Genomic DNA, 27,666 nt, shown 5'->3' with positions numbered 1-27,666 from the left:
GCAGAGAGGAGTTGAAATTATTTTTTGGAGATATTATGTATATGGGTTTGAATCCTAAGCCATCAATCGAGCACTATTGGAAATTGGACGTGCTTTACTATAATCTTTTTATGCACAGAATTAATATGTCATACAACAGGTACCTCAATTCTAAGGTGTTGGCATTTTACAGAGGTCAAGATAGGCGTTATTGGAGAACAAAGAATTCATAAAATAGAGACACCTATACATAATGTGATAAATAATTTTCACAGCATATATGTACCTTCCGATATTATAGTAGTTGATGAATCTATGGTGAAGTTTCATGGAAAGTTGCTTATAAAAACCTACAACCCGGCAAAAACCAATCGCTATGGCATGAAAATATATAAAACCTGTGCTGTAAATGGTTACACAAGGTCCTACCAGGTTTAAGCGAAGCTAAAGAGAGGCGACCAGCTAGGTCCCCAGCGGGTTAGGGGGTCAGAATATACCCGCGGTAGGTATGCCTGTCGTAAGAGGCGACTAAAATACCAGATTCAAGGGGTTGTGTAGCGCAACCCTTCAGGTTGCCAGGGCAATATATAGCTTCTCCAAACCCCATTGTCAACCTCACCTATCCGCGGCGAATCCTGTTTCACTAACAGACGAGGCCCTGGTAACCCCAAGCTCCTCATGGAAGTTGGGGGTGGGGAGGGAAGGATGGCCTGAAGGTTTAACGTGGTCATATAAATCGTTCCCGAGATGGTCGGGCTAGCACCTTGATGGTGCTGTGTTACCGGAGCGTACCGGATCTGTATCCGGCAAATGACCATCACATCGATAACACTCCCCAAAGCCTTCGGCGAGCAACCTTATCGCTACAACAACAACAACAACAGAGGCGACCAAATAGCTAGACAAAAAGATAATATATATACTGTACTAAAATGGCCCGATAAACGTGACGTACTGATGATATCAACATGCCATTGAGATAGTATGTCCAAAGTGCGTACAAAAAGGGGCGATATTATAAAACCAGATGCCATAATTGACTATAATGAAGCAAAAAAAGGGATTGATATTTCGGATCAACTTGCATCTTTCCATTCTCCGTTACGTAAAAGTTTAACTTGGTATAAGAAGATAGCAATTGATTTGCTATTTCAAGTCGCTGTTGTCAATACTAGATGCATTTACAACGAATTGGTAGATGGACCGAAGTTGACAGTTTTACAAATACAATAATATCTATTCCGACATGTTCTAGGACCAGCAGCATTAACGGTTGAACATAACCTTCTTCAAAGGCCTTCAATTTCCTCATGCGCTTCAGGAACTTCAATTCATTTTCCTGGACATAGCCAGCAAGAAATTCCACGACATATTAACAACAAACTCGTTCGGAAAAGATGCACTGGGTGCTACATCAAATTGAAAAATCAAGGAGAATTGGCTAGGAAAGCAAAGCAAGTCCATACTGAGTGCATAATGTGTAAAAAGGCCTATTGCTTGGCATGCTATAACGAAAGACACGCTCGATTTTATTAATTCAAATGAATAAAAACATTCTCTTTTATATTTAAGTTTTTTATATTTTATGTTTCTTCTACCGAATAAAAGGCTACTATCAGAAAAAAATTTCGAAATTTTCTTTCATTTAGGTCTTTTGATACACGCTCACATAGAATTCACAAATATATAACGAAACGATCATAGCAAGAAAGCTGCTCTAAGTTGCATAGATAAATGAGGCACATGTGACTCATGAACTTATTTCAATACACTCTCGTGAGTCACATATGACTCACTGGACAGGGAAGTGGTTATATTACAGTATTTTAAAGAGGAGGGGAGTAAATCAGAAAAAACAAGGATCGGTTTTCATATGCGTCTCAAATAACCGAAGGGTTTCAAAACCCTAATGTATATTTTTAGTAAGGGATTTCTGTTGACTTTCAAATTAAGAATATATATATTCTCAAGTTGTTATCAAATATTTCTCGGCTTGTACTCAATTTGAGATTTCGCATTTCAGAAGAGTGGGATGAAATGTTTAAGCTTAAATGCTAAGCAAAGCTGTAAACCAAATTGCTAATTTAAATTTTTTTCAGTGTCATCCTTGGAAACTTTCGTTTGGTGTAAATACTCAACAGAGAGCTTCTATCGTCAAGTGGGCGCATTTATAAAAAGATGTTGTACTTTTTCCATAGAAATATTTCTCTTTGTAAAGGAAATAATTGTGCCAAATTTTTTCACTGTAGGTCTATATGGTTCCTGAAACGTAAAAAAAGATGGCTCAAAATGGACCACACCCATTTCCAAGAAATTTTTATTTATTAATTTTCTTCTTATAAATTCACTTTCCATTTTTTTTTGCAAATGTAGTGTCGATTTTATCCATATACAGTCGTTTTAACATATCTTTTATACAAGTGTGGACATGATCTTAATACAATTTCGTTCGTTTTTTGAGGAAATGTCAGAAAACATGTGTCTCGAGTCAGCTCAGCAAGCATTGGGCGCACACCACCCTTTGCAGGTTAGCAAGATGGGTTCACTAAGTCTCACTTATCAATGGTCATTCGGATTTTTACAGAGTATTGTCCGATAGATATACATGCGGTACATCTTATTATAGTAGAAACCCCATCCTGCTGCAGCTGTATGGAGGATGAGAAGGTGGAACCATCGAGCCACTTTATGCTTGATTGTCCAACTTTTGCCAGAACAAGGCGAAATTATTTCAGTCGCAATTCAATTGGATCTTTGGACGTTTTATCTGAGGTTGAGATTGTTCTCATTAGAAATTATATCATCGCTACACAATGATTTCGCGATGTAGCTATAGCTACGTCACATAACCTTACATAACCTATATCGTCGTGCTTTTCTTAATGCAATTTTCTTCTATATGGATGACTTAAAAATATACAATGAAATCAAATATGCTAGAAGACTCTATATCATCAGAGTGAGCTGGACAAATTATACAGTTGGTGTGTCCGTAATCGCATATTTCTGAACATTGGCAATTGTTAATTTACCTCTTATGTTAGAGTTCCTAGTATTACTTCTACTGCGTATAATATCTCAGAAATTGCATTGAATTAGCTAGGTGAATTAAGTAGTTGAGTGTTAATTTTTATTCCAAATTAAATTTCATAACTTACATAAATTTTTGTGGTTTCCAAAGCGTACGCACTGTTAGCTTTTATTCATAGTAACTGTTCGTCATTTTGTGATCCCTGTACTCTAAAACTCTTGTACTCGTTTGGTTTGGGTTGAAGTATGCGGCATTTGTTATGAGACCTTTCCATGCAGTCATTGTAAAGAGGCTGTAATCTGTTCAGATAGCCTTTGTATGCTTTGCAACCGTTGAACTTTTAGGATCTTAACCGTCTTATAGTTCGCGTTGTTGGAAATAAATCTCATGTCATTAGGTTCAAACCGAATACTGTTGTTAATTTGCGTGGTATTTAATATAATTAGTGGCTCAATTGATTGCTCGTTTTCTCTCATGAGAATTCGTTATAATGTACCCTCTCGTATTGTTTGCTGTAACGATGTCGTAAAAACTATTTATGCAACAATTTGTGCCCTACGAAGAATGCATTCTCAATTTAATGCTTACCCTTCTGTTTTGGCGTTAGATTTTTGTTATACAAAGTTTTTTTAAGAGTCAAATCGAATACTTGTCAATACCACATCCAGAATACTTTCATAACAAAAATCGATAGCAACCCGATAAATTATAAAAAGATAACACGCCTGTAATACATACATTGGTAAGACTTTGAAAAGAAATGTAGAAAAGAAATGTAACCCGATACTTTTTCGATAACAAGTCAACTCATTTTCGAAAATAAGTCAATATCTTTACGATTACAACAAATCGATAAGCTCAATTCATAGGTACCACAACCCAATTGACAAAATCAACTACACGAGGTGAATCCTGTTACAAATATGCATGTATTATACACATATGTGGCAGGTGAGGCTCTTTCTACCCAAAGTTCCTAATGGTACTGGACTAACTGGATCTATATCCGGTAATTGACCATCAAGATTCATAAACACTTGAGGGTCCTTATTGTTACAAAAACAACAAAAACAGCAACAACAGCAATAAACCTATACCACGCCGTACGGTTTCGCTTCCGATTTCCGCTTTGGCTCGCTTCTTTCCTTGCCTTCCCCTTATCACACTCACACATTACACCTACGCTAACCCTACACTTATGTTCTTTTCTTTTCTATACGAAAATGTCGCCGTCACGCAAACCCATCAAAAAGTTGTGTTTTGTTCTCAACAGCCTACTCCTAAAAATGGACATAAATGCAACATTACTTGCCTACACGAAGCTGAAGCGAATGATATATATGTACGTATGTGTCGCATCATGCCTCACTCGAAAGCAATTTGCGATAACAGTTGACAGCGAACAACCACACCAACTGCATTTTTTTGTAAAAATGGTTAAAATTTTTGTTCTTTTCAAGTCATGCAGGGTGGCACTGAACATTTTAAGTGGCTGCAATTTCAAAAGGTGAAGTGAGTATCTTAAAAACGTTTGCTCCTGAAAGTAGCGACATTTTCGTGTAGAAAAAAATCACCATTACATTTTTGCCTCACACATGCAATTCTTTAGTCCTCCAGCATACCACTTCCACATATTACGCATACAATTACATTTACATTAACTTAAGGCTCACATCCTGGATTTTACCAGGAAGTTAACATATCAGTGGTTATGTGTTTTTCAGTTTGAAAAATTGTCAATACCATTTGAGAACTAGCGATGGAAGTTTAACAATTAAGATTCTACTTTTATGCAACTTAATTTGAAATGGAACAAAAATGTTAACTGGGTATAGTGTAAAAAAAGAACGGATATCTTAAAAAAGATTCACACATTTCATGGTCGTTACAATTTACAATTTCCGCTAACAAATTATAAGCGTTGAATATCTAAGGCATGGTGGCATCGCCTTACAAAAAACTTGCCACAAGCGCGCGAACGAAGGAAGTTGTAGTTTAGATGTGTGAATGTACTAAAATTTCATTAGCATGTAATGCTAATTAATTTCATCCTGTTTACGCATGAATTATGATTTTGCATATTTGTTATAAATTTTTTTTATTTTCAAATTTGTATGAAGAAGAAGAAAGCTCACAACAGCGCATTTATATTTATTTATACATGAGAGTAAATATGAGAACATGTATGTGTGTGTGAGTCGCACAGTGTAACTTTTTCACTTTTAGGATGCCAAAAGTCCAAAAAAATAATGTTCTCCAATCTCCAAAATGTTTTGACATGCAACAGATTAATAACCAACTGTTAAGAAATTGTATAAAAAGCAAAGTAAAAAATCCACGATCACCATGATAAGCATTATGAAACTTGGATAATTGAAACAAGTGTAAAAAATATTTCAAAGTTCAAAATTTTTGACCAATTTTGTGGCCACGTGGTGGATTTTTCGACAACCGTGTTGACTTAAAACTATTTTATTTAACATACTTGGGTATTTTATAACAGCATTGGTAAGTTTCAGCCACGTAGGCATTTAAAAAATTTTTTTTTTGTTTTAGACAGCCAATAAAAGTTTGGTAAGCTTAGAAAATTTTTCGTTTTCAATAGAATAAAACTTGCCTGATTCCGCCCAAATCCATTGAACGAATACATACACATTAAAAGGAATTTCATATAGTTTCAGAAAAAAAAAAACATTGCCAAATTTTGCGTTTTTCTTTGTAATCGCCAACTTAAGGTCTCTATGCCCTCGCTCACGTATGAAGCGCAGCGACCTAACAATGGATTGTCCTCAACTTAAGTCTACAATACCAGATCCCAAAAAAGACAGTTATACCTGAAATGGTAAAAACCCAGAAAAAGGAAACTTGTGCACTGAATAGCCTTCATTGTTTATCATATGAGTTTACCCATAGTTAACGAGCTGTGCAGTTATCCCATCAACTTATGTTATGTATGCACGCCTACCTGAGGGTCGTCAATTATGGGTGATACTTCTAAACAATTGAGTGCTTCGGGAATATATATATGTATGTATATATCACATAAACGCCTACCTAACGCTCTGTCGGCATATACATCATGGCAAAAGTGCTACATATGTGGGACTTCTCCAAAAGATATGAACAATATGCGAGTCCTGTCAGAGCGAAATTTTGAAAAAAGCATGCTTGTTTTCGGAATTTCCTCTTTACATTCTTGGATACGATGCATGGAATGTATGGGCGAAGAAAATAAGGAAAAGTTGAAAAAGAAGAAAGAACATATCCAAAATAGATTCAGGAAAGAAGTTGGTATTTTGATTGATATGCCAAAGCAAAAAACCTGCAACACAAATGCTGAAAACACTGCGAGAAGATTCTTTGGAGATCCTGAAATAACATCAGACATAACCGGCATAAACATCAATCTATTGAAAAAGTTTCATACAATACTTTCATGCATAGGATGTGGTTTCAAATAAATTCTGAAGATTTTGACCACTATGTGACAGAGACAAGGGTACTATATTTATCGGAATATGCTTGGTACAATATGCCAGTGAGCGTACATAAAATTCTGTTTCATGGAAAGTGTATAATCGTGTCTGCTATTTTTCTTATTGGTCAACATTCGGAAGAAGCTCAAGAGTCCAGAAACAAAGATGCACGGAGCTATCGTGAACTTTTCACCACAAAAAAGTCAAGAATTTGTAGTAACTTGGATTTGCTGCACAGATTGCTGATATCGTCAGACCTGTTCATAAACAGTTTGCGGAAAACCAATAGGTCAAAGCGGCGAGCATTAACGAGTGAAGTTATTGGCTTATTATCTGAACCAGAGCATGTCGACGATATTGACTCCGACTAACTTTATACCAGTTAAAATATCACTTTTTATTTATATGTATGTATTTCGATTCAGTTTTTACAAATATATGTGCCTATGTTGTGTTTGACTTTGAAATTAATTTTTTTTAAATATTAACCAAAAGCCTCTAAACAAAAGTTTAGAAATATAAACAATTTTTATTTATATTGGCACTGGAAAGTGCTTTTAAAGTAGAAAATATGATTATGGGAAATTTCGCCTTATATGAGGGCAAGGAGAAAATTGGGCAGACCACGCCCATTTTTATTCTCAAATCAGATTTAGGTATCTGCAATCACACTGCAATATTTCAAATGTATTACTCTATTGGTTTGGCTCTTATTAATTTTGGCATCCTAAAAGTGAAAAAAGTTACACTGTACGTCGGTGTGTTTTTATGTTATGTAGTAGGACGTTGAATGCTTTTAATTTTTGTTTAGATCAGTTTTTTGACTAAATTTTGTTCGTTCTTGCTCTAAACATGCTTTGCTCCTCATCTTTCAATCTTATTACTCAACAAATAAGATTTTTGATGGATTTAAAAGATGCTTGTGTAAAAAAAATTTGATTTATTCATTATTCATTTTCATCGCAGGTATTTAGTTGTGCTATTCACGTCTATATTTAGGTACATGATAGAAAAGTTGGTTGACGTAAAAGGTTAGTAACAAATAATTAATAATCACAATGATAAGCCTAGATATTCATACGGATTAATATCACATTCTGCGGTATGTACACATTCTCAAAGAATTTATAAAATTTTTCGTTTCAAAGGAACTCGTGGCAATTTATAATGTGTATGCATTCATGTGTGATTACGTTTCAGTATGTAAGAAGCTACTTTTATTTGCTTGATTAATTACACAAGCAGTTGTAGTAAATTTTTCATTATTTTAAAGTGGCAAGCCAGGGACACAAATTGTTATTCCTTTTATAATAAAAGTCCTGCAGAAAAATGTTTTTTTCCGAAATTAAAATTTTTTAGTTCATGGTTAGGTTAAGTTCAAGTGGCTGCCTTTATAGGCCCATTGCGAAACCACACGGATTTGTTCCTACTCTCCTAATCAAACCACATCGTTGAGTTTGTGAAGCTAACAAAGCGTCTTTTATTGACTTCAGCTATATCAGTCAGATCTTCCAGAAACATCTTGCTCATAAAACGTTGCCTTTTTCTACCGAGCGCTGGCCATTCGCAGAGTAGGTGCCCAAGAGTTTCAGGCTCTTCTTCGTTGCCGCAATTTCTACAAAAATCATTTAATGGAGCGCCAATCCTTTCTGCATGCGGTCCAAGACAAACGTGACCAGTGAGAAAACCCACAACTAAGGAAACATCCCTCTTATTGATGGTGAGAAGTTCACGCGATCTCTTCTCATTCCATTCCGGCCATGTAAGTTTTGCCGTGTGGCATCTATCATGGTGCTTCCATCTGCCTCCCGCTTCCATCAGTAGAGCCTCTTTAATCTTGAGCTTGCAGGGGGAGAGCGTTATGCCCAACCTCTTCCAGGATGGCGAAAGTGGAAAGAAGGTACACTCTTTTGCAAGCTCATCCCTCATCTCATTACTTGGTATGCCCCTATGCCCCGGAAGCCATACCAGATACAGAATAAACTGTTCAGCCATCACATTAAGTGATCTGCCACTGCTTACTACAGTTTCAGAATTAGTTGTGACAGAGCCAAGGGCTTTCAGCGCTGCTTGATTGTCTGAGAAAATATAAGGCAGTCCACAGCGTCTTGTATGGTCACCAGCTCGGCCTGAAATACGCTTCAGTGATCCGAAAGGTGAAACGATCTTTGTATGTCCCATCGTTCCGAATAGACATCCCCTCCGACCCTGTTATCCAGTTAAGATTCATCTGTGTAGATCTGAATGCTGTCAGTGGACCAATTAGGTTCATTTAACCTATTAAATCCGGACTTTGTTTTATAAGTCCGAGAATAAAAGTTGAATCCGGACTTTTATTTTTAAAGACAGAATAAAAGTCTAGCCCTATAACTGTGGAACGGCTTATCCAAATGAGACGATTTTTTTTCATACAGAATCCTTCTAGCTTCAGCAGGAAGCGGTGTATCATATTTGAAGGCAATATCTCAATTGGATCAAACTTTATGGCGAAGAAATAGGTGCAACTTTACTATGGAAAAGTTTTTCTAGGACGAATTTTTGGTAATAACAAAAACTTTATAATGACCATATAGAATTAAAATCTAGATATTTAAAAGAATCTTTTGGCACAAAACTCATTTTATTTCGAATTATCTTTTATTTTCGGACTTATAAAATAAAAGCCCGGATTTTACTTTTATTTGCAGATTTTTTTGAAAAATAAGTCCGAAAAATAGAAAGGATGCATGATTCGTAATGAAAATGCTATAGGTATCCCCAGGATCCCATGAACTTTTACCTATGGTAATTTCTTGATCCGGACTTTTTCGACTCAAATAAGAAAATAACTATTAAAATAGGTCCTTGAGGAAGACACAAAAGACACCATTTTTATCTACATGCTTAAAGCTTAGTGCTGGTACGTTGACTGAAATGTAATAAGATATGGTATGGGAAATAAAGTTTTATTATGCATTTCATGCAAGACAGGCTCATATTGTTTAAGAATTTTTTTATACCCAGCTGTACTTGTACACAGGGTATTATAACTTTGATTGGATAACGGTTGGTTGTACAGGTATAAAGGAATCGAAATAGATATAGGCTTCCATATATCAAAATCATTAGTATCGAACAAAAATTTGATTGAGCCATGTCCGTCCGTACGTCCGTCTGTCCGTTAACACGATAAATTGAGTAAATATTGAAATATCTTCACCAAATTTGGTTGTTGTTGTTGTTGTTGTATTAACGATAAGGACACTCCCCGTAGGCCAGGGGAGTGTTATCAATGTTGACGGTCTTTTGCCGGATGTAGAAACGGTACGCTCCGGTAACAAAGCTACATTAAGGTACTAGCCCGACCATCTCGGGAACGATTTATATGACCACATTAAACCTTCAACGTCGTTTGTTCAATGAAACAGGATTCCCCACGGGTAGGTGAGGTTGACAAAATTGGGTACACGAGCTTATCTGGACCCAGAATAGATTGGTGTTGAAAATTAGCGAAATCGGATGAAAACCACGCCCACTTTTTATATATATATCATTTTGGAAAACACAAAAAACCTGATTATTTAGTAAATAATACACAGTAATGTTGAAATTTTACATGTGGACTGATATTGAAACTCTTGATAAAAATATGAAAAAAAAAAAAATGTTTAAAATGGGCATGGTACCGCCCACTTGTTATAAAATGAATTTTATAAATAGTATTAATCATAAATTAAAAGTCGTTAAACCTATCGTAACAAAATTCGGCAGGGAGGTTGCCTTTACTATAGGGAATGCTTTGAAGAAAAATTAACGAAATCGGTTAAGGACCATGTCCACTTTTATATAAAAGATTTTTAAAAGGGTCGTGGACGAATAAAATAAGTTATGTCTTTGCAAAAAAGAGCTTTATATCGCTGGTATTTCATTTCCCAAGTGGATTTATAACAATAAATAGGAAAAACTTCAAATTTTAAAAAATGGGCGTGGCACCGCCCCTTTTATGTCTAAGAAATTTTCTATGTTTCAGCAGCCATAACTCGAAGAAACATTAGTTCAGAATAGAACCATATGTATATGTATTATTGCGCAGCCTTGTAACACTATTCAGCACACAAAACAAACACCAACGGCATTTAAAATGTACAGCTGGGTAGGTAATGTTCGGTTTCACCCGAACTTAGACTTTTTTACTTGTTTCTTATTAATATTAGAGAAAAATTAGAAAATTTGCACATGGTTACAAGGACACGTTTCTGTATTTCACTTCTTCATCAGTAGCTTTTCGTGAGCCGAGGTTGGAACTCCCAATCTCCTGCATTCATTCTGTTGTCTGTCAACTCAGCCATATGAAAGTAATGTATCCTATCAGCATACTAGTAAATGAAGCGGCCATGAAGGAAAAACCACGCCTCGGAAAAAGTGAAATCAACATGCAAAGCTGGCAATTTATATGGAATAACTCAACAAAGGGACGTTGTTCACATCGTTGCATTACAGACTTGAAGCGCTGGGTGCCAGGAACGCACGGCAAAGCGAACTTCTACCTAACGCAGTTCCAGATGTTTTAAGTAATAACTTTACCGTTTCAAGCACAAGGAATATAGCATATGCGTCCACTTGGTGGTAAAAATTACAGAATAGATATTATATCTTCTTTGAACGTTCGAGGTCCTATCAGTATAGATGCAGAATGCGTAGAATATTTGGGGAATATTACACTCCTGAGACATTCGTGGCCCATATGATCCAAAGTAGCACAAAATGGATGTTGGTGTTGTATTAACGATAAAGATACTCCCCGAAATTTTTGGGGAGCGTTAGCGATGTTGAGGGTCCTTTGCTGGATATAGATCCGGTACGTTCCGGTTACAAGCACCATGAAGGTACTAGCCCGACCTTATCGGGAACGATTAATATGAATACATTTTAACTTCTAGGCCATCCCGTCCACATTCGCGATGGTTTCAGAAGGAACTTGTAGTCGCCAGAGCCTCGCCTGCTAAATATGTGTATGATAGATTCATATTTGTATTGCGCTTATCAACCTTTTGAATCAACCCCTTGGATGGAGGCATGTAATGTCATCGCAGATATAAAGAGGTAGCCTAGAAAGATACGCGGCGGTAGTAGCTACTAGACAACAGAAGAAATAAGTAAATTGCGAAAAGGTAACAAGGGCTTTTCAATCGAAAAAAAGTTTAAGACATGAACTAGACCTTGCCTCTCCAACCATCCAAATAATAACAACGTTAGAGCATTAGAGTTTTACCTCCATAGTGGATATGAACTGAGGACTAGGTCTCTTCAACTATCCTACCAGCGACATACACCAAAGTATTAAAAATAAAAAACAGAAAAAAATATTATCAAAACAGAGGATAGACAAAAAAAAAAAAACAGCGAGTTGTATTGGACCATGAAAATCTACATCTACCAAAAAAAAAAAAAAAAAAACTAAAAAAAGTACTTTTTATGGCTAAGCACTAACTCAGGCATGGATTGGTGTCATTTTCAACAGTCATTGTTTAGTTTATTTAGCATTTATTTAGTTTAGGAAACAACCAGCAACAACCAGATTAAACTGGCATCTAGGGAAAATCTCTAGTTCAAAACTGGTGGGCGTTAAGTGCATTCGAAAGCATTACTAGTTCGCCATATATTTCTTATACATGCTTTCAATTGGCGAATTTTACATGGAGATGTCCCATCTGCATTACCTTTTATTTAGTTTCGAACTACGTCTTTATTTCCACTTTAGAACTAGTTGTCACTATTTCGTTGGCTCTGAACCGGCTCCCTTTTCGGGAGTTTGGAACCGGCGGAATAGGATAGGAAAAAAGGCATACTCTTAGTCACAGCTTCTTAAAACTGGTTGCAGTTTTTTTTTGTTGGTGGCGTATTTCTCAAATGTATGTTAAATATAAAATATAAATATCCAAAGTGTCGACTCTATTACTGTATAAAATCTAGTTACTAACAAACTAGTACTTATTTGGCATTTTGGGTCTGGTTCCGAAATAGACATTTGTATAACTAGTTACAGGCTTTCCTTCAGTGTACTTATGTGGGTTTTAGCCCCAGTTTATTAAATGCCGTGCAAATTGCAAAGTGACCCTGACAAATGTAGAGCCTAGTGCTTAACTCACTTCCCGACTGTTAGTGCGGTTAAAATCCCACACTTAATTTGAAGCTTCCGACGCTTCCTCCTCTGAAAAAAAAACTCCGACATTTGAATGATCTGTTGTCACTGCTTTGTACTTTGTCTCTAGTTTGCCGTTTTTTGTTGTTATTCCCGAAAAGCTAACTGATGAAGAAGTGAAAATCAGAAACAAGTCCTAATAATCATCGCTGTGTGCAAATTTTGCAATTTTTATTAAACATCAATACAATTTTTAGAAAACCAAAACTTTTGATTTGCAAAATTGATTTGTTTTATACGTACTTGGGGGGTTGTGCCCCTACCTATATAAAAGACAGTTATCGTTATATTACCCTTACCATTAACGTGAAGTAGATATGCATATGATGAACACTATTTGCACTTACCTGAAAGGAAATAAAAGTATATTCAACAAACTTTAAATTATAAGTTCAGTGTGTGATTAATTAGATTACACAAAAACCACTAATAAAATGAATTGACTTAGGGAAGTACATACATTAAGGCAGGTCGATTTAAAAATCGCTCATTGCTCTGTGAAAATCGTATTCTAGGGATCAAAATAAGAAACTTTGCCGAAGGAACCATAGCTCTAAAACGAATTCTGATGTCCCCCCCAGGTAGGGGCAAATTTTGAAAAATCTCACTTTGACCCATTTAGAGTGCTCCAATTGAGTCCAAATGTATGACCGACCCCACTAACTTTGGAGGCACGACCCACCGATGCCAGTGGCACACCCCCTGGAACCCCCCTGGGGGATAACCATACAAACATTTCAAAAAATCGCGGGTTTTGCACTTTACATGAAAAAATCAGCACAAACATATCCATACCAACTGAAAAGAGGTGCACCACTGCGTATACGTAAAATTTTATTATTACGTATAAACAAATAAAAAAATTTGCAATAAAATAATTTGAAATGTTTGTATGGTGAACCCCAGGGGGGTTCCAGGGGGTGTGCTACTGGCATCGGTGTGTCGGGCCTCCAAAGTTAGTGGGGGTCGGTCATACATTTGGACTCGAGTGGAGCACTCTAAATGGGTCAAAGAGGGATTTTTCAAAATTTGTCCCTGCCTGGGGGGGACATCAGAATTCGTTTTAGAGGTATTGTTCCTTCGGCAAAGTTTCTTATTTTGATCCCTAGAATATGATTTCACAGAGCAATGGGCGATTTTTTTGCCTCCCCACAAATCGACCCGCCCTAACATACATATATGTATAATAAAGCGTCGGTCAAAATATACTGGACATTGTGTTAAATAGGTAAATATGTTTGTACATATATTTAACATATATTTGACACTGATTAGACAATCTGACATGGTTAAACAGACATACGCAATATTACACAGTCTCTGTGAGGTCTTCATGGACCGGCCAATTTAACCAAGCACACATCAGCATGTCATGCTATGTTCAATATTCAATTAAAAGAACCCCCAATCCTAACAAACAACCGCGCTACAAAAACCATGAACTTAAGCTTCAGTTCCTCACGAAAGGAGGGGGTTTCGATGACCTAGAAGGTTCAATGTGGTTATATCAAATCGCTTCCCAGATGATCGGGCTAATGGTTCTTATTTCCGGGACGAACCATATCAGTACCCAGCAAAGGATCACTATAAATGGTAGGCAAAGAAGAAGAAAGTAAAAATAATCTACCTGTGAGTTGCCAGGCTAAGTGATCAGCAAAAATATCACTATAAATAGTATCAAGCATGTGGGCCAAACAATCGATAGAAAACTTAACTTGAAATCATGCATCAAAGAGCAGTACAGGCCACTGTTTTCTACGCTCCTATATCTCTGCCCCAAAAGACGACTCTATATTGTGCTGGGAAGTTCATCGGAGAAAATAATAAATAGGCTATTTTGAAGTAGGTATGATTGCGAAAGGGTTACGATTCCTGTTGATGACGGGGTAGAAATAAACACCAATGCCTTCTACATGGACACAGTGGTGAGGACTGTAACCTTCCAGGACCTGAATTATCTAGTGATACGTACGTAGTATGTTATTTATATTGCCGTACACTGTATTTGGAAAGCTTGCAATTTACTGTAGGAGCGGTCAGGAGGCAATAAAATCGCTTTCATGCAATAAACTCTTCACTGCATTTACTGAGACTCTAAAAATATCCCTTATCCACGTCATACAGAAATCAAAGAAAACTTCGACACGCAGAAGATGTAAAGATTACTGTTCAGCTTTTCTTAAAGCCCACCCTTGGCTAGAATAACCCATAGATCCTTCGAATGCCATTTTTTGGAACTGGTAGGTTACCGGCAATAAGGACGAGTTATATGACATCAATGCGGCTTTTCAATGGCTAATTGGGCGACTTGGATAGCAGAGTTAACCCACCAATCTACCTGCAGTAGCAAGCACGACAATACCAGTAGTAATTTTCATCGAATTTCGCCAATCAAATTCTCCTTTGTTTAAATTTCCGATAAATGTAGAAAACATTTCTATGAATTTTGCATCTAATGCATAGTTTCAATCTCAAAAACTCAAGAAAAAACTCAACATTTTAAAAAAATTTTTCCAAAATTTCGAACTTTTTATTTAGAGTTTAAAAATTTTTTTGTTTATGCAGTTTCTTAGTGTAAATTATAAATTTGTTATTATTTTGTTCCACATTATAAATTTACAAATTTATTGAGCTATAAAACTGAATACTACAAAATTCACAAAAAGCATAAATAAATATAAGGCGCGTTAACCTCCGAAGATATTTTAGGCCGAGCTTCTCTTCCAATTAGCATCGTGCTCCTCTTGATTTTTCCTACAATTTGGCGGGATGGGACCTACATGTTTTATGCCAACTCCGAACGGCATCTACAAGGCGGGTGAGTTTTCACTGAGTGCTTTTCTTGACAGAAATATACTATAAAGAGTGCTTGCCAAACACTGCCGAGGGGCGACCCCGGTTAGAAGAATTTTCTCCTAATTAAAAAAACTTATTTCTAAAATTTTTATGATGCTTTGCCCGGGACGTGAACCGAGGATCTTCGGTGTGGTTGGCGGAGAACGCTACCATCACAACACGGAGGCCGCCAAAAATTTACAAAACTCTAAATAAAAACATTGACATTTCCGTAAAATGTTCTTGAATTTCGGGATTTTTTCGAAAACATCTTTGAGAGAGATTTGAATAGATTTAGTTAAAAAATAATTAAATTTTTAAAGTTTGATAAAAAATTGCCATTGCTATTTAACTGTGTGCTGCGGTATGTTAACATCCAACAGACTCTTAAGAATGAAGTATGTAATTCCATTTTTAATTGTCGGTCGTAATACTACCATCCTGACAATTAAACGGATTATGACAATTCGTGCTACCATCTTAACTTAAATGTTTATTGATTTGAAAATTATTTTAAATTTTTGTACGCGCTTAAAATTTCTGGTATCTTTCAGATTATCAGTTTTATACTGCTGGTGGAGGGCACTAGTCATCGGGTACCACCGACGGATTAGAACTCGATTACAAAAGCAACTTTTTTTGCCAAAATTATCATGCAAACGGATTTGGCTTTAGAAGGGAAGTCGGAAAGAGTGGCTTGACCATTGAACCTTGAGAAACCCTGCTTACCAACATGATTTATATTGACCGACGTCTTTCCTATTGTCATTTAAAAGAACTACCGGCACACTTAGCGCCCAGATAATGGGAGTATATGGTCTCAATCAACAGCGACACTGCCAAATTACCGTTATTAGCGCTCAACTTGCTGAAAGCTTTAAAATTGCCCAATAAGTCACATTTGCTTGACTTCACTTTAATTTTAAAATAGTATCTCAAGTTGGCTTGGCATTTTTTTATACCATAACCTTCAGTTTTGACATCTTGAAACCGCAAATCATCAAACGGCCGGTCAATGTTAGATTCGGTCAAATGACCATGAAGCAGATTTCTTCCCAAATGGTTCATTATTCGAAAAGCCATCACATTCACAAATCAATTTCTTAAGCACAATCTTCATCTAGAAAAAGTGAATTAAAGTTCAAGTGAACATCGCCGAACATCCACGATTTCTAAAAAGCCCATAAAAATTCTACAGCTGCTCGCACTTTGTTAAGGAATGACTAAAGCAGTGCTTAAGCTATTCAGCTGGAAAGCTTCAAGTCTGCCAACATTCCTTCTCACACAGTACATCAGATATATATGTGGGTGTTTTCTGATAAGCACTGGAGGTTTAGTATCAGGGTTTCGTTAAACGACTGCCCACTGGCAGAAATGTCTGTATCGCCATGAGACAGGAAAAACGATTACAAAGCTCCCAATCTACATACATAGCTTTTTTATACTCAGCGTGCTTTGCACACAGAGTATATAAAGTTTGATTGGATAACGGTTGGTTGTACAGGTATAAAGGAATCGAGATAGATATAGACTTCCATATATCAAAATCATCAGTATCGAAAAAAAAAAAAATTGATTGAGCCATGTCCGTCCGTCCGTCTACCCGTTAACACGATAACTTGTGTAAATATTGAGATATCGTCACCAAATTTGGTACACGAGCTTATCTGGACCCAGAATAGATTGGTATTGAAAATGAGCGAAATCGGATGAACCACGCCCACTTTTTATATATATAATATTTTGGAAAACACAAAAAACCTGATTATTTAGTAAATAATACATCTACAATGTTGAAATTTGACGTGTGGACTGATATTGAAACTCTTGATAAAAATTTTGAAAATTGTTTTAAAATGGGCGTGGCACCACCTACTTGTGATAAAATCAACAAAATTCGGCAGAGGGGTTTCCTTTACTTTAAGGAATGCCTAGAAGAAAAAATTACGAAATCGATTGGGCGTGGTCCACTTTTATATAAAAGATTTTTAAAAGAGTCATGGATGAATAAAATAAGCTATATCTTTGCAAAAAAGAGTATGATGGTATTTCATTTCCCAAGTGGATTTATAACAATAAATAGGAAAAACTTCAAATTAAAAAAAAATGGGCGTGGCAACGCCCCTTTTATGACTAAGCCATTTTCTATGTTTCGGAAGCCATAACTCGAAGAAAAATTAGCGGATCGTAATAAAATTGGGTACAGAAATCTTTGCTATATCAGGAAATATTTCTAGAGAAAATGGACGAGATCGGTTAAAGACCACGCCCACTTTTATATAAAAGATTTTTAAAAGGGTCGCAGACGAAAATAATAAGCTATATCTTAGCGAAAAAGAGCTTTGTATCAATAGAATTTTACTTTGTAAATTGAAATATAACATTAAATTGGAAAATACTAACATTTTTGAAAAAGGGTTTGGCACCGCCCCTTTTATTACAAAGCACTTTTCTATGTTTCGGGAGTCATAGCTCGAAGAAAAATTAACATAATGAAATTGTGTACACATATTTTTCTTATAGCAGAAAATATTTCTAGTAAAAATGGACGGGATCGGTTAAAGACCACGGCAACTTAGATAGAAAACAAGTTTAAAAGGGTTGTAGAATTCACTTATCAAGTTTTATTGTAAGAGGATATGGGGAGACATTTTTTTTTAAACGGGCGGTGCCACGTGTTATGTAGAAAAGTAATTTATCTGAAATGAAATTTACAATTGAAGCTCACGCTGAGTATATAATGTTCGGTTACACCCGAACTTAGACACCTTTACTTGTTTTTATATGCAAAAGAAATTTATTTCATCTAATAATGGCCCTAAAGCTGAGAACCAATTCATATAATGTGAAGCGATAAAATGAAAAAGAGTTTTAATACATTTGAAAAAATTTTTGTATGAGTTTTTTATTTTTATTTTATAGAACGTGAATTAGCCTCCTGTATTCATATATTTCAACATACCCAATATTTATTTCAAAACACCCTACTTTACATTTATCAGATTGGGCAACGCTGTGCTAAACTTTGACGTCCTGAGAAACTTCAATAATCTGCTTTTTAATTAAAAATGACAACCTTGTAATGATAATGGAATTACCTTCTCTTTTTTATCATGAGAAAACCTCGAAATGATAATATCAACCGTTCAGTTCTGGTAGGTGTGCTATTTTTTTATGCATCTCCTATTTTAGTTTTCAAAAAAAAAAAAAAAAACCAGAAAATTCCTCGCTCAATTAGTCGTCATACCTCCTTACTTTGTGCATTAATATAACCACCCTGGACAAATAAAATGCTTTCGACAAAAAATTTGTTTGTTTTTAATTTTATGATACAATAAATAAGTCATAAACAGGCGAGACATTTAATGTATATATATATTTTTTATATAACTTCCTTGTAATTATGTACACGAAAGCAAATACAAACATATAACTCGCGATGGTCAGTAGATATCATTTGTAGTCATTAGGCAGTTGTCATGGATACGTTAAAACAGACAGTTGCATAAGGATTTTCGCAAATCCATTCAGCATCACGTGCAACATTGGACTATCAGCACGTGCAACATATCATTAACAGTATACAGCAACAAGGCAATTCAACGACACGTACATTTATCATACAAATATGAAATAGCAACAGCGCAAATATACCTTCAATAGAGTTGTATGGACGCGGTGAAACATTATCGAAAGAACGATTAATTATGGCACTCTCACGTGGCTGATGATGATGCAATTTGTCTGCAGGCTCAATGACTACATCCACATTGCCCCAGCGTAGAGGCTTGTTACTGCTGTCATCTGTGAGAACTTGTTGTTGATTCTCAAAACCCTGTTGGCGTTCAAACTCAGCGTTACCGTAACTGTAACCAGCTTGCGATGATTGCACTCTCTCATATGATTTACCAGTTTTGGTGATGGGAGCTGAGTTTGAAAAATCTGGTACAAGCCTGTCAGCAAATAGATATGATGTTTGTGTTTGTGTGTTTGTGGGAATGCTGTGCGGTAAGTGTGCTTCACTGTGTTTGAGTGTTTTATTCTGACCATCATGCACTTCAATGTCTGCTCGCGGGTGTAAGCTACAAGCACGTGTTGAGCGCGTTACGGAGACTAACGATGAAGATGATGCTGATAAAGAGATTGGTGCGGTAAATTTTGTTGGAGTTGTTGTAGTTGTTTGAGTTTGTGAAGGTGTTGACGTAATTTTTCTAGCATGGCTGTAAAGCTCATCATCATCATCATCATCATCATCCGTACCATCGGCATCTACATAATGCGTAACCGCACTATGTGTGAGCGCTTTGTCCATTTTAATTTGTGACGATTCACTGCATCTTTGATGTTGTGCTGTTGGCGCAATAGCTCCACGAACCAACAGTCCAACATTATGACCTTCCATTTGTGGCACATACTCAGTCACATGAGTGCGCACATTATGAACTTCATTGGAGTTGTTGGTGGCATCAAGCTCTCCACTCTTTTGCTGTTGAAGGTGTTGACCATCATCATCTGCAGCAATGGCGTATGATGCGGTGTCATCAATCAATTCGCTAATGTCAATTGGATTGAGACCAAAAGGTGATGCAGCTCGTGTAGGTATATGAGGTTCAATTAGTGCAGCCGGATATTTGCGTACCGGCATGGACGATGAGGGGATGACGGTGCACTGTGTACGCGGACTGACAGAGCGACTACGAGTGCTTCGTACTGTGCGCGCTGAAGAAACCTGATGTTTGTATGTTTCAGCTAAATTTCCAGCCGGATTGAGACCAAAAGTATCACACGTTGGTATATGCGGTTCAATAAGTGAAGCGGGATATTTGTGTATTGCAGATGCAGAGCTTGACGTACTGTTGCGTTGTGTATGCGGGCTGACGGAACGACTTTGTGAGCGGCGTATTGTGCGTAATTGTGATGTAGCACGGCTACAGGTTTGTAATGAATTTAGTCCAAAGGGTGAGGCTGCACGTTTTGGTATATGCGGTTCAATAAGCGCAGCGGGATATTTACGTATTGGAGACGTTGGCCGGCTATTGTTTTGTGTACGTGGACTAAGCGAACGACTGAGTGAACGTTGTACTCTTTCGACCGCGTTAAGTCCAAAAGGTGCAGCGGAGCGTCTCGGTACATATGGCTCTATAATTCCAGCAGGATATTTGCGAATTGGAGACGATGGCAGGCTGTTGTATTGAGCACACGGACTGATAGAACGACTGCATGAGTGACGTACTGAAGGAGTTAATGTTGTTTGTTTTGTTGTATCCGTCAAAGTGTCGACAGCAATAAGTCCGTAAGGTGAAGCGGCGCGTTTGGGAACATGTGGTTCTATAAGCGCAGCAGTATACTTGCGTATTGGAGAAGAAGATCTGTCAGGGCGATGGTGTGAAGGGCGCAATGTGGGTGTTTGTGAGCGCTCTATTGATGTATGTTGAGCACGAGCTTTGGTCTTCAAAGCGTCTCGTGTATTCGTATTAGACTTTTCTGTTGCATAGCTTTTCACGGCTGTCTCTCGTGACGTAACGGTAGGTTTTTCATTAAATGTGCTGGATTTCTTCAATAGTGGTGCTTCTTTTAGTTGCATCCCTTGGCTTGCTGAATCAATTTGGCTTTCGTTTTCCTTTGGCTGTGCATCTCGAACATTACCAACATAATTTATTTTGTTTTCCGTTTTTTGTGGCACATCGATGCTTTGCTTCCATACTATTTCTTGTTTAAAAATCGGACTTGGTATTTCATACGTAGCTTTGTATGTATCGAAAGCTTCCTCAAAGGCCTTCGGTACCTCTTTTACTTTATTGTTGCATGCATTGATTTGCAGTTTGAGTTTGCCATGTTGCGCAGTAAAGACTCGCCTCTTATCGCATTGCTCTGTAGCCTCGCTATTTTTACGCTCCTCGGTCACCGGCTTTTGCGCTGCCATCGCTGCAGCTTCTTCCGCCGCTGTTGTAATCATATTGCGCGCTGTCTGTTTATCTTCCTGCTTCTCGACATGGTATTTACAGCTTCCTGCTAAAATCTTGCTGATTTGCCTATTTTGTTCACTGAATGGTTTTGGGTTAACCTTTGTTACTGCAAAACTTGCTGATTGTTCTTGATTTACTAATTGGTCTCTTCTTACATTATCGACACTACCGAAACTCAACTGTTTTTGTTCGTGCTTTGCGGTTTTGCGGCCAGTTATATCTGGAAGTTTATTTGCAATTTGAGTTTCACTTCTCTCCCACGATTTCTGCTTCACTGGTTCTGACTGCTGAGTTTCATGTGGCATCTCTTTCTGTTGCAGTTGCTGTAGTATTTGTTTTTGCATTTGTGCTTTCTCTGATTGCTGTGACTCATCGGTGTGTAGTACATCAGTTACTTGTTCGACCAGATGTTCCTGCGATTGATGCGTTGAAATATAACCGGAAACCACATTTTTGCATAAATCCTTCGGCAGACTAGCTGCGCGGGGATTGGTTTCTTGCTGTTGCGTTGCTGTGCGTAAAGGTGGCATGGGAAGCGGTGGCGGTGGTGGTGGTGGTGGTATCGGCACTTTCTTAACTTGTTTTGCCTGTTCTTGCAGTAGTGCATGTTTTTGTTGCCTGCGCTGTGTTTCGGTAAAAGACCGTTTGTTTTCACTTTCGTCTATAGCTTCTGCAATTTTTGAAGCTTTTCTAGTATTTGTTGTAGTAGTAGGTTCTTCCTCAACCATCGACAGTGTACGTCGTCTTAATACAGGCGTTGTGGGTGTAGATCTTGTTGCTGCGATTTGTGTTGTTGGCTTCATAGGTTTTGCTAATTCATGTGCTTCTGTGGTCATGGCTGTTGATTCAGTGAAATTCTGCTGTTGTTGTTGTTGGATTTCTTGTTGTGGTTTCTTTAGTTCTTGTAGTTCTAGTCGGTATTGCATATTTTGCTGTTTTGGTTTTTCTTGTTTTTGTTGTTGTTGCTGTTTTTGTTGTATTTCTAGCTGTTGTTGTTGTGGTTCTTGTTCCACTTGCTCTCTATTTGCCATTTTAGTTGCTTTTGCTGCAGGCCTTTGCATAAATTTCTGTTCATAATTGGCTACCACATCGACAACATGCTCGAGCGCAATGCCATCAGCAGTTGATTTGCTTTTGATTGTGTCCTCATCATGCTGTGCAGCCAGACCAATCTCTTGCTCTTTTGGCTTTACGCCCACGTTTTGGTTTGGCCTTGCCGTGCTTATATACTCAAAATTTCCATTTTCATTGACCTCAATTACCTCATCAATAGTTTCAATTTCCTCAAGCTTAGTAATATCCTTACTGCTGCTGCCGCTGCTACCCTTTCTACTTACTTCCACAATCCTATCAGCTGCTAAGTCATTGACATCACATATTTCGGACACATCATCAACTTTTTCATTTACTGCTAGTGCAATCTCCTCACTATCGTCGCAATCGCTACTAACATTAGCCGCCATATCTTTGTTCTCAATTTCAATTAGTTGTATATTATCTGCCCTGACTTGCCGTAGTCGTCCAGCCGCTGTGACAATTACATCATCAAGATTTTCCAATATAGTCACACGTTTCGCCAACGTTGCTCTGGGCACAAAGTGATGCTCGATTGCCAAACATTCTACAGTGTCGCCAAGTTTTGGACGATTGTCGTCTTCATTTGGCGCATTGTCGGCATTGGTTATTGCTTTCGGTTGTACCGCAATCAATCGTCGCATTAACGGTTGCAATATAATGCTTCCATCTGCACGTTTCGTTTGATTATTATCTAAGCCGTCATCTACAGGCTTGTAGGCAGCAATTTTTGATTGTTTGCCTTTTGTTGCTACATCAGCGCTTTCCACAATTACCTCAGACAAAGCCTGCAGTGCACGCTCTACGACGGGCATATTTTCCAACACAATGGGATGTAGTATGTGTGGCGCGCGCATTGCCCGTAAATTTTCATCACCATCATCATAAGCATCATTGGTGACACTAGCAACATGTAATGTCTGTTTAGGGAGTAGCTGTCGTGCTAGCGCACGTAAGGGACTCTCGTTGAGTAGAAATACGGCTGAGGCGGTTGGTGAGCTTGTAGTGGGAGCAAGAATATTAAGTGAAATTGATTGTGCCTGTGACCTTTGTAGTTTTTGTTGGCGTTGGTTTTTTTCTTGTTTTTTCGCTTGTTCTTCTTCTTGTAGTTGGTTTTGTACTTGCCGCTCCTTCTCCTCATTTTGCACCTGTCGTGCTTCGTTCTCACTCAACGCTTTGCCTTTCTCCTGTTGTTGTATTTGTAAGCTACGACTGAGCGTTTGCTTCGCGTTTTCCATATAAGCATCAATCTGCCTTAGATGCTTTGCAATCGATTGCTGAAAGTGACCATATTTTGCTTCGAGCGCTGCTATTTCGGCAGCATTTTGTTCCATATTTGTGCGTTCATTGCGTTCTGCTGTGGGCGGTGCGCTTGGGGAACGCGGCTGCTGATAGCAAAGTTTTTGTTGTTGTTGCTCTTTTTGTTTTTCTAGTTGTACCATTCTATATTTCTTATGTACCTGCTCCTTTTGCGCCTTCATATCTCTGCTGCTCAGTTTTGCATCAATTCCATTTCGTTTTTTGCTGTGTTTATTATTACTATCAGCAGCACTTGGGGATTTCAATGTCTGTATTGTTGTTTTTGTTTCCCTTTTCGATGCGCTGCCACCATTTTTACACTCATCATAGCACATAGCTGCTTTAGCAGCAAAAGTTCCATGCAAGTACTCACCATCGGTATAATAAATGCCACGGGGACGTTCCGCGCGCAATCTTTGTTGATTTTGCTGCCCTAAAGCGGCGCCTGCTTGGCTGTTCCTTATGGTGGCTTCAATTGCGCTAACATTTGGCGTGGATTTTTCCTGCGGTTGTGCTTGTCGTTCACGCGTTTGCAATATTTTGCTCCTTTCATGCTCTGTATTCAATTTTTGGCTTACAATATTTTGTGCGTTGCATGCGGCGCGCTCAGCTTCAGCAATATCGACAGCGCTGTACTTGTTGCTAATTTTTAGGCGCGCTACTTCATGCTCGTTATAAAAAGCATTTTTTCTGTGATTGTTTGTATCGCTACTACTATGTGGCTTTACATTTTTGTTATAATCAGAATCAGCTGGTGTGGGCGCGCGGCAATGCGACGCTTGCTTTATTGGTTTGCTAGCGAATGTACGCGACGAGTTGCGCTGCGTTACAATTGGGGCTGGCGTTGCTTGTGGCGTCCCTGTTCTAGAAACTATATGCCGTTCTTCTCGCGTTTTTTCTTCCTGATTTGTTGCTGTATCTGCTTTTAGGTTCTGCGTTTGCTCACCTGCCGTCCAGCGCTGTAACATTTCCTCGGTAGGCGAGGGCGCTATTGTGATCGCAGCTGGTATATAAGCTATTGTACGATCATCTAAATCTATTGAACGCAAATAGATACAAGCGTCATCGTATAATTGATCCGCGCTTACTGTGCTGAGGTCACGGCGCGGTGGCGCTTGGTACTTGAGCGCACGCATTGCTCTATTGAGTTGCTGCTCGCACTCGATGGGTATAATGCGCGTGGTATGCGCACCACTTTCGCTACTACTGCGTTGATGTGGGCGGTGTTGTTGTTGCTGTTGTGGTAGGTTTCTTGTTGTTTGCTGTTCTTGCTGTTTTTGCTTATATTGGGACCGCTCTTGTTCTTGTTGTGTTGGAACTTTGTCCAAATTACTACTTTTAAACATTTTTGCTGTTTTCGTTAGCTCTTTTCCCTCCTGCGGTGTTGGTGGCAGCGGCAAGTGTTCCAGATCGCTTGAATGCCGTTTTTTAATTGAGTCTTCATGCGAAGGCTGCTCACTTGCTACAAATGTGCTTGACATAGATTTGTCCACAACACTTGCTTTTCCTGCATCCCCCGTTGTTTTTGGCGGTATTGTTCTAACTCGAAAATCATTCGTGCCACCAGCAGCTAAATTACCTCCATAACCAAAGACTACATCAACCGCATCATCAGCGTTCACGTCATTGTAACATATTTTTATTTCCGTTGCCAATTTAATAGCACGTCGTTGTATGCGCGGCGACGTTGACTTGCCACTATGCGTTTGTGACGTATGACCACGACCACTGCTAGTGGCGCTCCCTTCGCCATTACATGCCATTACATTGACCTCACTAGCAGAGTGTGCTGGTGTTATGCGTCCAGCTGGACTAGCACCTCTACTAATAGTGACGCTGCCACCACCGCTTCCAGCACGCGGTTTTAATGGTGGCAATTGTTCGCGTCTACATTGCTGTTGTGTCGCGCGCCCTCGATCTAGCGATTGTGATTGTCGATTATTATAAATGGCCTTTGCTGTTGTAGTGTTTCCCTTGTTGAAATGTTGCTGTTGCTGTGATGACGTCACTCCGTCTGCAGTTTCCGCTGTGGCTATATTGTCATAACTGCACCATTTTTTATGTACTCCATGCTCACCACGCGCTGCCAATTGTTCAAAATAATTACGACGTGGTTCGACTAGTCCAATATTTTCATCAGCCGCTTTGGTTTCGGGTGCAGAAAAACCACGCGCCTTTGGTGTATTGCAATCATCTAAAATATTACCAGAGTCAGTAGCGTGCACAATTTTAGTTGTATCTCGCTCGTTTCTATCAGCATCAATTTCCACAGCTCCAAGCCAATGCAGTTTTGTTGCTCCCACCACTGCACTAGTAGCGGGGTAGTGAAAAGTATCTGCAGACGCCGCATTGACCGATGATGTATTGGCCATGTTATTGTGCACATTTGTCAATGTTTGTTGCTGCGACATCGCCGCATCACCAACAATGCCAATAGAGCATACGTCTGTGCGCTGCTTCATCTCTTGGGAGCAGCTATCGTCAACGTTGACACGCGCTGATTTATTGGTCGCATTTTTTCGTTCTCTTTCTTTTTTCTTTTGAAAATTTGTTTGTTTCATTTTATTACGTTGCTGCCGCAATTCAGTGGGCGTTGGTTCAATTATTCGTGTGGGACTATTGAATTTCTTACGTATTGCATCAATATCGTGACGCTTACAAACACTCTCTGCAAAATGTACTGCATTGTTGGTACAAGTACACTTTTCATTTGAAGCGCTACGTGATTTTGTGAGTGATTGCGTTCCATGACCGTACGTTCTAACTTCGCCTTCGTCGGCATGACGCCGCCCGTCTTCAGTGCTACCAGCCTTTGTATAATCATTGCTTGGTGGTGGCCAGCTATGGTCGCGTTTATGTAAATTCCTGCGTGTGGCAAAGCGATTTATCTTCAACACTGTATCACGGTCGATAGTGATGTCGTGCTGATGGCACAGGTATTGCGTTTTGATTTGTTCCAATTGTTGTTGGTGTACTGGTGTATGCATGGCTTCCTCATAATATTGCTTATATATGTTGTCAGATGCTGAAGGGTTTTGGCGGCGTTGCCGTGAACGACTCTGTCGTTTGCAAGTTGCATCTAAATATAGCAAATAAGCGCACGTGTTGCAAGTTTACGTGAAAATGTGTTTTATCAAGTGTTGTTGTATTAACATCAGTTGTTGGTCATTATTGTTGGTCATTTGTTGTTGATTGTTAGCGTTTGATTTGCATATAAGTGTTATTTTAGTTAAGTTGTTGTCGTTAAAGTTATTGTCATCATTTTTTCACGTTCTCGTTGACATTGTAGTTGTGTTTTATTTTGTTGTTTGTAATATTTCGGTTTATCATGTTTTTGTTGTGTTTGAAGTAGTTTTTGTTGTTGTTAATGTTTTTGTAGGACAATCACGCACACGCAGAAAAGAATAGACTTGCATTAATTTTCATTCTGGCATAAAATATTTCGCATCATTTTTTAAATAATAAATCACACAATATATATAAAAAATAATACACAGATTTTTTTATACTCAGCGTGCTTTGCACACAGAGTTTATTAACTTTGATTGGATAAAGGTTGGTTGGTTTATACCTGATAAAGGGTTCGAGATAGATATATACTTCCATATATAAAAATAATCAGTATCGAAAAAAAAATTGATTGAGCCATGTCCGTCCGTCCATCCGTTAATAAGATAACTTAAGTAAATATTGCGATATCTGCACCAAATTTGGTACACGAGCTTATCTGAACCCAGAATAGATTGGTATTGAAAATGAGCGAAATCGGATGATAACCACGCCCACTTTTTATATATATAATATTTTGGGAAACACAAAAAACCT

The 27,666-nt window shown here is 38.1% G+C and overlaps 1 protein-coding gene across 4 annotated transcripts in view; it reads right to left on the bottom strand.

The window, feature by feature from the left end:
• The window catches only part of LOC137252587 (microtubule-associated protein futsch), a 272,733-nt gene extending 245,660 nt beyond the window's left edge, over positions 1–27,073 (bottom strand). The window contains exon 1 of one of the 4 annotated variants that reach the window (XM_067788554.1): positions 19,157–27,073. In XM_067788554.1, coding sequence (XP_067644655.1) covers positions 19,157–26,828 — 7,672 coding nt within the window. In that variant the 5' untranslated portion in view covers positions 26,829–27,073. The remainder of the gene's footprint in view (positions 1–19,156) is intronic. The other 3 variants (XM_067788552.1, XM_067788551.1, XM_067788550.1) reach the window with 3 other exon arrangements.
• Positions 27,074–27,666: the final 593 nt, after the last annotated feature.

This window comes from Eurosta solidaginis, chromosome 5, assembly GCF_040869045.1.
Source record: "Eurosta solidaginis isolate ZX-2024a chromosome 5, ASM4086904v1, whole genome shotgun sequence".
Taxonomy (NCBI): Eukaryota; Metazoa; Arthropoda; class Insecta; order Diptera; family Tephritidae; genus Eurosta; species Eurosta solidaginis.
This window is presented reverse-complemented; position numbering and strand designations above follow the sequence as displayed.